This window comes from Sinocyclocheilus rhinocerous, unplaced genomic scaffold (assembly GCF_001515625.1).
Source record: "Sinocyclocheilus rhinocerous isolate Xijiao unplaced genomic scaffold, SAMN03320098_v1.1 scaffold1112, whole genome shotgun sequence".
NCBI lineage: Eukaryota > Metazoa > Chordata > Actinopteri > Cypriniformes > Cyprinidae > Sinocyclocheilus > Sinocyclocheilus rhinocerous.
Window position 1 is genome coordinate 556,565 of NW_015657961.1, and position 11,263 is coordinate 567,827.

The following is an 11,263-nucleotide window of genomic DNA, read 5'->3' on the forward strand; positions in this document are numbered from 1 at the left end:
GCTATTTGATAATACCTAGAATATCAAAATCAACTGCGAGAAGCAGATCCTTTTCCTATTTAGTGCCCAAATTCTACCTAGCATTGTTCGGGAGGCAGACACACTCTGTCAGTTTAAATCTAGATTGAAGACCCATCTCTTTAACCTGGCATACACACATACTGTAACACACAATCACTTTTCTATAATTCAATTCTGTTAAAGGATTGTTAGGGTACATTAATTAGGTCAACTGGAACCGGGAACACTTCCCATAACATCCAATGTACTTGTTACATCGTAAGAAGAATGGCATCTACGCTAATATTAGTCTGTTTTATTCTTATACCGAGGTCACTGTAGCCAACAAGATCCAGTCCGTATTCAGATCTGATGGTCACTGCAGTCACCTGAATCCAGTCCGTATCCAGTCCAGATGGTGGATCAGCACCTAGACACGACCTCTACAGCCCTGAATGTCAGCGGAGACCATGTCAACTAGACGAAACCTAGAGACAGATCCCATGTGAAGACCTCGTCGGCCATCGGCACAAGACCACAAGAACCAGACGAGTCCTCTGCTCAATCTGACCTGTGTTGCAGCCTGGAATTAAACCACACCATGCTGGTTTCATCTGACCGGAGGAGAACTGGCCCCCCGACTGAGCCTGGTTTCTCCCAAGGTTTTTTTCTCCATTTCTGTCACTGATGGAGTTTTGGTTCCTTGCCACTGTCGCCTTTGGCTTGCTTAGTTGGGGACACAATTTCTGGCAACACTGTTGACTTGACTGCATAGACACTATTGGAAGAGAACTGAACTGAGCTGGACGATGACATCACTGGTTTGACACAATCTGTATTGTATAAAGCGCTATATAAATAAAGGTGAATTGACAAATGTTTGAAAAATGTAAAAAAATAAATAAATAAATAAACTTAAAAACAAAAGGTAATAATATGTTTAAGGTAAAACAATAATATGTTTTAGTAAGATAATATTTTAATGCTTAGTTTTATGACCAAAGTTCTGTAGTTTTATTATGGTGGACAAAACATATAATGCAATGCAAAACAATGATTATTGAGAAATGTACAATAAAAACATTCCTCAAAAGCCTGATGTATCATACTCAGATTTTAACATGATTTTTCTAAATGATGCATGGATAATCAAGTAAACCTAAGCTGCTTTAGTCCAGCGTTTATCTTGAAATATTACTAATAATATAAAATTGATTGTTACATTTACTTTATAAAAATCAGTAAAGATTTCACAGCACAAATCATGTGCACCATGACCTGAAAGACGTTTTTAGAATTATACTAAAAGAACCTTTTACTTGCTAAAAAACAACAGGTTTTTCAGCAAAGTTTGGATCATGTTGATAATTTAGAGGCCATAAATTTGAACATTACATATGATTAAGTAGGGTTTTTAATACTTCTCTAATAATTTAATTCATGTAACTGTGGGTGTGGTGGAGATGTTCTGAGTGTGTGTGTGTGTCCTCACCTCTAGGATCATTTTAACTGTAGGTAGTGTAGTAGAGATGTTCTGAGGGTGAGGTGGTCGTACAGTTATAGGAATACAGCCTGCATACAGACAGCCGTAAAAGGCGGCGATCAGATCTAAACCTGCAACACAAGCAAACACAAACATGAAATCTATGTGAAATAGAATTATATTTGTAACAAAAAGATGTAATTCACCACTCATTTACTTATTGCCATTTATGATGTGTTTAATTGTAATGTGGTATGTTTAACTGAATGTTTCATTAAGCAAATGTGATGTGATTTAATTGGAGTGGGCAGCTCTTGAATGTGACTTACAGAACAGGACTGAAAGCTGTAGCTGATCTGATTTAATGAAATGCTGCAAGTAGCACCACTAAAAAACAACTACAGATGGGATTTCTACCCTGAACCAGAGCTCAGCATATTGCTGGTGTGAAGTGTATCAACTAGTGCTCTGACAACAAAAATTATGATAATTTATTTACAGCTTAATTTGGCTGAAATGAAGGCAGAGATGTATTACTGCAGACTGCAGATTTATTGGTACAATTTTAAATCTATTTAGTACCTTTGTCTTTAAAGTATATTCATTTGGGAGCTTTTCTCATCAATTATTGAAATGCAATTAATTGCAAATAATTTTATGAATTAATTTGCACATCATGCAATCAAATTAAAATTAAGTAAGTTAACACAGATAGCCAGAGTCTGTGTGTTACCTGGTGGATAAACTAATGCTACATGGTCTCCGTCTCGTAGCTGTCCTCTTTCATACAGCAAAGTTGCAATTTTCTCTGCTCTCTTGTGAAGCTGTAGACAGGTCAGAGAGCTTCCTATTGCCCCCTGAAATACACAAATACAATTATAATCACAATAACACACCTGAATTCATAAAAATGAGATTTTTGATCATTTTCTTAACACTCACTGCTGAAAGGAAACTGAGAAAAGTAATATATGTGTGTTACCCGTGAGTTAATAAGTGTGTACAATATGTGCTCAGGTGTTGTCTGAGCTCTCCACTGCAGCACCTCCGACAGAAACAGGAACTAGAAATCACACAAGAGAATGAATAATCAGTCAGAGTGAAAAAGACACATACTCACACTCACTCATATGCCCTATACAAGTTTTCCTTTACAGGGGGTCACATGAAATTGTTACACAGACATACTTTTTGGCTAACTCTTCCCATCTCCAAAAAAAACCCCAAAAAAAACAAGAGATCCTAGAGCTGTATGCTTTGGGGAAAAAAAGGAATTGCAAATGTTCAAATTCCAATTTTTTCAAAGAGCTCCAGGTTTGCTATGCTTTTTTGTAGGGCTGCACAATTATTAAATACTATTAAATAAAATATTAAGCAAAATCAGAAACACTACTACTGCAAAAATACTATTTCATTATTAAAAGAACCAAGAATTAAGGTAAAACAATGATAATTTGTAATAATTTTAATAAAATAATTGTATGTCCTCATATAACTTAATTTCTTAATTTCCTCAGTTTCAAATGTTAAACCATCAATACAACTGCAGGGGGCCCTCATAGCTTCTCATTTCTTGGTTTATAAACACTTGTCAATACAAATCTGGTAAATGGCTGGTGCACTTTGCGTTCCCAAATGCATGTTATAAGCGAGCCAATTTCACAACACATGCAGAGATGAAGTTTGTGTGGAGCATCATTTACTGTAAACTGAGCCGCTCTAAGACATGAAAACATTGAATCATGAGCTGTTCGCATAAACACAGTGCAGCACTTCACTCTGAACACGCATATATTCATTTCATTAAATCGCATCCTTTTATATCACGATTTTGGTCTTATTCTGATTAATCGTTTAGCACTAAGAGATCCTAATATCTGGATTTACCTGCTCATTGTCCTCCATGTGACTCAGGTCTCTTCCGCTGGCCTGAGCCATTCGCTTTCCTGCAACGAGATTCCCCACCATCACAGAGGCAGGACCCACCTCTGCAACAAATACACACAATATTTACACATTATTTTCTATGTAACACACATGCTCTACAACAAGGCTTGTACACAAAGGCTTGTGTACCGGGTTGTTTCTGTCTGGGTTTGGGCAGGTTTGTGATGCAGGAGTGAGGACACATGAGGATGCTGCTGGGGTGTAGCGCCCCCTCGAGGAACAGCTGTTTGGTCTCAGACAGGTGGATTCCACCCAGAGGGGTTTTGGGGAGGGTGTTGGCAGAAACCAATGCCAGGCAGTACACCCCCACCTGATGAATCCCATCTATAGCCTAAACACAGAAACACACACACAGGTTTGGTCAGAGAACTCTTCAAAATTAATTCATTATTAATAACCTTAATTCAATCATGACAACTCTCAGAACATTTTAGCATGGAGATGGATATGACAATGTTAATGTATTTGGTCTTGGCGGAACAGATCTACTACGCTGCTGCTGAATTGCTGCTGCTGTTGGTTATTGCTGTAGTTGTAGATTATTGCTGCTGCTGCAAGCAAGTACAGGAACTTGCTACTGCCAATGCATATGGCGATACGGTGCCGTGAGTATTTAAGACATGCTGCTGCTGCACAAATAGCATATAAAATAACCCCGTAGCAGATCTATACAGATGGAGCTGGGGAAGGTGGAGGGTTTCAGAGAACTCTGAAAGCGCGCTGCAGGAATCTCAAGTGAATGCTAGCCAGCCATATAAATGCAAGGCAATAAGCTCATTGGCTGCATATGCAGCATGAACCAATCAGCTTGTGCCAAGTCGTTTAACTCTCTGAATATCATCAGTTACGTTAACACCCCGTCAGAATGAACCATCTAGAGTTTCATGACTGAACTATATATTTGTTTTTTATACATTTTTATGGCATTCAGAAGTTCATAGTTAAGATTATAGAATACAAAAATAAGTCATTTTCATTTCAAATCATTTTTAATCTATAATTTCTGTTATTTTATTTTGCAAAAAGAATTACAGTATGTCCAGACCTGGCACGACACAATAAAGCAATAAATTATCTTTCTTTGATTTAAATCATAGTTTTTGTCATTATGAGCGACGCCACAACAGGTGACATGCAATAAGATCTGTTGGTGCTAGCTTTGTTTCTATTTTAGTCATGTTGTGGTGGGTTGCCACACCTAGGCCTGTCACGATAACAACTTTTTGTTGTGCGATATATTGCCCAGAAATAATAGCGATAAGCGATGTTATTGTCATTTTGAAGACCATTTTATGCCACTGAATATATAATCATAATGTAACAGCATAATAATGCAAGTAGGCCTACACACTTCCAAATGACAACAAACTTTTAATTTTTAAGAATATTTAGATCATGGAAATTAAGTATCAAAATATTAGATACCTTAAAAAACTTGAATAAATAGTAAATAAACATTTTCTAACAAAAAGTGCAAAGTAACAAAAAAAGGAAAATGTAAAAAGAACTTGTATAGAGATTTTTCCATCTACAGATTTTTCCCTGACCTTCTTTTCTCTGTAAATTAAGGGTGCACACTATTGCTGTATGCACAAAGGCACAGATACCTAAACAAGGCCATATCTGCAGATTAAAGTTTTTTTTTTTTGTAGAAGCATTTTTTAAATTTGAACTAGCACCAACTACACCACGTTATGTACGAGAAGCTGAAAATTTCAGCTTATTTTTATATATTGCCTATATAACTATACATCAAATATTAATAAATATGGCTGTGACTTTGTTGCTTAGTGTAGCACTTTTGCTTTTAGCAAGAACAGAAAAATGCTAACTTTGAGCCTGGTTATGTGTGTGTGTGTACCTGCAACACTCGGCTCATCCACTGGTAACTCTCTTCTTCAGTTGAATCTGGTCTCTGTTCTGCTACCAGCACAATCCTCTCATCATACAACACATTCACTGAGAACACCACCGTCCTACACACAGTGAGCACAGGGATTACTCAGATGGTTTTAAAACAAGATTCTTTCTAGAGTCAAGTCAAGTTACCTTTATTTATATAGCGCTTTTAACAATACAGATTGTGTCAAAGCAACTGTACAGAATTAATTAGGAAAATAGTGTGTCATTAATGCAAAATTACAATGGTAAACACTCAATTTTCAGTTAAAGGCAGTTCATCACTGAATTCAGTGATGTCATCATCCAGCTCAGTTCAGTTTAAATAGTATCTGTACAATCAAGTCGACGATATCGCTGGAAATTAAGTGTCCCCAACTAAGCAAGCCAGAGGCGACAGCGGCAATACTGGAGTAGTATTGGTTGGTTATTTTGGTCTTCTTTTTCATACATACCTTCCTCTATAGATGAACTTCATGGGCTCAACAGCAAGAGCGGTAGCGATGATGTCATCAGCACTGTGTTTCCGACCCCCGACCTGCATCAGTCCTTCAAGTGTACCAGAGATGAAGATCATCCCACCCGGACCCACAAACCCCAGCAGACCTGACCTCACGAACACGCAATCGCTGACAAATCCACCGTCACATGCCACTGGACACACCTGCACCACAGAGACACAAACAAATTTACTGACTGACAGGACACACACACTAAATAGAAGGATACACACACTTTCTACTTAACATTTACCAACATTTAATCAAAAAAGCTTAAACCAGCTAATTACTATAAATGACCAGCTTGGACCAGAAGCAACTTAAATAAAATTTGAATACAATGTAATAAAAGTGTCTAGCAAATGCATAAATGTAGAAACCATGTTAAACCAGCTTCAAATGCGCTAAAGTGTTTTTTTTACTTTACTACAGTAAAATAAAGATCTTTTACAATGCTGTTCAAAAGTTTGGGTAGTAGTCTGTAAGATTTTTAAATGTTTTTGAAAAAGTCTTGCTCACCAAGACTGCAAAGTTTATTTGTAAAAACTAAAATTATTTGTAAAAATAAAAATAAATACATTTTTGCATCTAAATAAATATATTTTTGTATTTAGAATATGTATAATACAGTAAAAACAGTAATGTTGGGAAATATTACTACACTACCTATTTTAATAGATTTAAAAATGTAAAATATATTTTTAAAATATATTTAAGAACACTGAACATATTTTAAAATTGCTCAAGAAAATTGGTGCTCAAGAAACATTTCTTCTTATTAGAAATGTTGAAAACAGTTGTGCTGCTTAACATTTATGTAGTAACCGTGATACATTTTTTTTCAGGATTCTTTGAGGAATAGAAACTTCAAAAGAAAAGCATTTATTTGACACAGAATCCTTTAGTAACACTGTAAAAGTCTTTACTGTCACTTTTGATCATTTTAATATGTCCCTGTTGAATAAAGCTATGAATGAAAAAACTTTTGAACGGCAGTGAATCTTAGAAACTTAGTGTATATACAGTCTATAATGTATTTTCACACCTCGAATGTGTTCTTGCTCATTCCTGAAAGCCCATAATATGACGTTCCCGTGGCAACAGACGACACGCAGATCTCTCCAATCTCATCGGTTTTACACAGTTGAGGAACACCCTCCAGTTTAACAACACACACCATTGCTGAGAAAGATGGAGAAAAGTCAGTTTTACAAGAAACAAAGTTTCTGCTCTAGAAACTGCTCTAGGCTGGTTTCTGAGGTAGATGTTGGACCTAAATCAAAATGCTTTGGGGTTGTTCATTCGTTCATCTTTTTGTAATCTATGTACCTCCTGGCATGGCCGTGCCCACATCCTGTAGGGTGAGGACGGACAGCTTCTCTCCCGTGTCCACTCTGATGACCCCATGACTCAGATTCGTCATACTTAGGACTCCTTGGCCTGCTGGCTTAGAGCTGCCCTCCTGAGGCCTGACAGAAAACACATGCATACAAATAAATGAAAGAATAAACATGTCCATATGTGTTGCCAGAATATTATGTTACCATAGACACAATATTTTCCAGATTTCATAAACAATACAGAATTGTGTGGTTTTGCATCCTGGAGCTGCAAAAGCTCTACAACCCCTGACAAAAGAGGTTTGATTGGCTGGTGTGAATATTACTTGGCATTCTCACAGTCCTAAATAAAAGTTTGTGCAAGTTATATCATTATTTATTTTCTACCACCAAATTCTTGCATTTGCACCCACAAAAATCCCATTGAATGCGTCACCAAAAGAACACAAAACATAAAACATAAAAGCATAAAACATGAGGAGCCACATGGTATTTTAATAAGATTCAACTATAATATATACTATTATTAAAAGGTTTGGAGTTGATAAGATTTTTACATATTTTTGAAAGAAGTCGCTTGTGCTTTTTATGCAACATTTATGTGAAATAGCAATCTTTTCCAACATAAATGCGTTTACTGTCGCTTTTGATCAATTTAATGCACCCTTGCTAAATGAAAGTATTACATAAAGATATCATTTTCAGTCTCAGCCTCAACAGCATTCCCACAGCCCATCTAATGCATACTACATACAAAAATGGCAAAAGCTTTCTCAAAACAGCAAGCTCTATTCTGATTGGTTGGCTTTATGCAACTTCTGGGATCTCTGCCTTTACAAATCTTTTCAAATCTCCTTTATCCAGTCAAATTTATGAATCTCTACTATTATGAATGCTTCCGAGAAAAAATTATCAACCAGATTTGCCTAAGTTTATCTTGCAAGAGATATTCGATAGTTTTGTTTGAGATATCTACAATCACACTTTCTATATTCCATTTTGCACTTTGGGTAGTATCTGATTTCAGATTTACCAGCCTACAAATGGCACATATAAACTGAAGAGTGGTTAGTAACTTTACATGTCGGTCAGGCGTCCTTTTTTGTTTATTTGGGCAATTCTTGGCAATGTGAAACAGACTTTATGGCGATATTGCAAAGTCTAGTGCAATATCGGTCTGATAACACTATTTAAACTCAGACCACACACAAGCACAATTAAATGCATTTTAATTAATGATTAAGAACCAAGAAGTTTTCACTACATGACATTAAAATCGGAGTCAGATGTATTTCTTAATAGTTTTGTGTTTCTGTGTGTACAGTATGAATGTACATAGGCCTGGTTATGTCGTTTGTAATGTGTGACCACAAAAGACAGTACCTCCCATTTTAATGAGTTTAAACTGAAAACAGATTCCTGAGCACGGGAATGACGTGTGTGCCTCCTGGGCAAAGAGAGTGTTAGTGTATTTATACCTCCTCACAGCTACAGTTAGGGCCTCGGGGGAGCCAGCACACGGGCATATGACCTCTGACCTCAAGCCCATGCTCTGAAACACGTTCAAGAATGCGTCACAGGAGGATATCGACCCTGGGAATGAAAGACAGAGAATTTACACACTTCACATAGAGGCTTGATTCACAAGGTAACATGCTCACAGGCTTTGATTCACCAGTAAAACACACTCAAGGGGGTTTGATTCATCATTAACACACTCACAGGGGTTTGATCCATCAGCGATCAGCAGCATTCTCAGACAGCTCATGGTGGTGTCACTCTGGTCTTTGTAGGCCATCAAAGCCCAGTGCAGATCCCTACTCTTCACACAAGCCACCTTAGCTGCACACACATAGAAAGAGACTGATTATTTAACAGAATGTGTAACACTATGTGTGCTCTTGTTTTATACAGCAGACTTCGCTTCTGATTAGAGCGATAGGTGATCTTTGAACACGTACACCATCTAAAAAGCCAGGAGATCAAAAGTCTGCACATTATCACATACTGATGTAACTGTGTGTGTTTGTATGTGTGTGTGTACCTTTGTACTGGCAGACGTTCTGGATCCAGGACAGAGGATTTACTTTCATAAGTGCATATGGAACACTGACCACATGTAACATATTCAACACACTCTACACAGAGAAAAAAAGAAGAGAAAAAAAAGAGAAATCACTTTTTCAAAAAAGACAGGCTAAAAAAAATCAAGTGTAGGCTACAAAAAAAATCTGATAAATGACAACATATAATAAATGAAGTCAATTATCTTACTGTTTGAACACTGTGCCAAAGGCCAATGCCTTTCTTAAAGTCCAACACATTCACCATAGTCTCAGCTGAAACACAAACAAACACAAACCACTTAAAAATGAAGTCATACGGTTTTGGAACAACATGACAGTTTTTTTAATTTTTGGGTAAATTATCCCTTTAAGAATCTGAAGTGTGATTTTTTTTAATATCTTACCCTCACTGTATCCGCAGGTATGCGTAAGTGTTTGGCAGTGTGTGAGCATCGCCATTCTTGTCACAGTTATTCCCAACACACTCCCATCCTTACAGGTCTTATACTGTCAATCAACCACGAAACATTGCCACTTTCATTATAAATGCAATGAGATACCTGTATTGTCAAAGAACTATAATACAAGCCCCCTTGCATATTAAGCAGCCTTGAACTTGGGAAGCTATATAAATATTATAAATAAATACTTAAAATTTTATATATATAGTATATATTTATTTATTTATTTATTTATATACACACACTACTGTAAAGTTTGGGTCAGTAAATTTTTTATGTTTTTGAAAGAAGTCTCTTATTCTTACCGAGGCTGCATTTATTTGATCAAAAATACAGTAAAACACTTATATTGTAAAATATTTTTATAATTTAAAATAATTGTCTTAATATATTTTAAAATGTAATTTATTCCTGTGATGGCAAAGCTGAAATTTCAGCATTCATTACTCCAGTCTTCAGTCTTCACAAGATCCTTCAGAAATCATTCTAAAATGCTGATTTGGTGCTCATGAAACATTTCTTATTATTATCAGTTTGATACATATGATACATTTTTTTCAATTATTTCATGAATAGAAGGTTCAAAAGAAAAGCATTTATTTGAAACAGAAATCTTTTGTAATATAATAAATGTTTACTGTTACTTTTGATCAATTGAATGTGTCCTTCCTTAATAGAAGTATTCAGTAATAAAAAAAAAAACTTCTTACTGACCCCAAACTTCCGTATTATTCCTGTATTATTAAAAAAAAATATCTTTAATTAATATTAGCATTAAATAAATTATGATATATATTTAAGAAACAACAAAATGAATTTGACACATAATCACATGGTCTGTTACCTCTATGTATGCTGTGTCATTGTTGGCATCTTTAATGAGAGGAAACCATTCTCGTGGGGGTTTAGATAAATGTTTGGAGTCAGTCAGCACCCAGAGCAACTTTGGCCAGCCTGAACACACACACACACACACAACACAAACATATAAACTAGATAAAAACACACATATATGTTTAACAAATAACAATGTTCCTATGAAGACTCATGTGTAGGTTTTTCTAACAAACATTGTGACATCTCTGACCTTTAAACTGCATGACATCACCACTAGCACTCTTGGGAAGGCCTTTATGACATGCATCACTTGTTAATGCCACAGCAACTCCACAGCTACCCAAAAGGAAACCAATTTGTTGACTCCCAGCATCCTTTGAGGGGCGAAAACAGGAGGGCATGCCTCAGGCTAATTTTGTTCTTATAAAATTTTTGTAAAACTGTAAAAGGTTTTTTGGTGAACTATCCATTTAATAATGACTAATTATTAGATATTTTGAATATATGCAGTACTGCCTAAGCTACTATTGCTGGAATTTTTTTGCAGTAGAAATTACCTTCTTTGTAAGTGGTACTTCAATTGGGACAGGAACAACTTCAGCCAAAAGACAGCCATAAAATGCCACCATGAACGCTGCTGGGTCATTATTGGGGTAAACCAGTGCTACCTACAGTAACACATACAGTCTTCATTCTTCATCAGTTTTTGAATATATGTCTGTATAATGTG

The 11,263-nt window shown here is 36.2% G+C and overlaps 2 protein-coding genes across 4 annotated transcripts in view; one reads left to right on the plus strand and one right to left on the minus strand.

The window, feature by feature from the left end:
- LOC107721741 (tripartite motif-containing protein 16-like) overlaps positions 1-11,263 on the plus strand; it is a 258,890-nt gene that overhangs the window by 164,989 nt on the left and 82,638 nt on the right. The gene's annotated exons all lie outside the window — the stretch shown is intronic.
- LOC107721715 (disco-interacting protein 2 homolog C-like) overlaps positions 1-11,263 on the minus strand; it is a 38,450-nt gene that overhangs the window by 10,435 nt on the left and 16,752 nt on the right. For all 3 annotated transcript variants that reach the window (XM_016529853.1, XM_016529852.1, XM_016529851.1), the window contains 17 exons: positions 11,091-11,201; positions 10,784-10,907; positions 10,541-10,650; positions 9,640-9,742; positions 9,444-9,508; positions 9,214-9,307; positions 8,892-9,011; positions 8,648-8,762; positions 7,159-7,298; positions 6,875-7,011; positions 5,785-5,993; positions 5,292-5,406; positions 3,560-3,761; positions 3,371-3,471; positions 2,466-2,546; positions 2,217-2,340; positions 1,493-1,614 (listed from right to left, as the gene is read on the minus strand). In XM_016529853.1, coding sequence (XP_016385339.1) covers positions 1,493-1,614; positions 2,217-2,340; positions 2,466-2,546; positions 3,371-3,471; positions 3,560-3,761; positions 5,292-5,406; positions 5,785-5,993; positions 6,875-7,011; positions 7,159-7,298; positions 8,648-8,762; positions 8,892-9,011; positions 9,214-9,307; positions 9,444-9,508; positions 9,640-9,742; positions 10,541-10,650; positions 10,784-10,907; positions 11,091-11,201 — 2,073 coding nt within the window. The remainder of the gene's footprint in view (positions 1-1,492; positions 1,615-2,216; positions 2,341-2,465; positions 2,547-3,370; positions 3,472-3,559; positions 3,762-5,291; positions 5,407-5,784; positions 5,994-6,874; positions 7,012-7,158; positions 7,299-8,647; positions 8,763-8,891; positions 9,012-9,213; positions 9,308-9,443; positions 9,509-9,639; positions 9,743-10,540; positions 10,651-10,783; positions 10,908-11,090; positions 11,202-11,263) is intronic.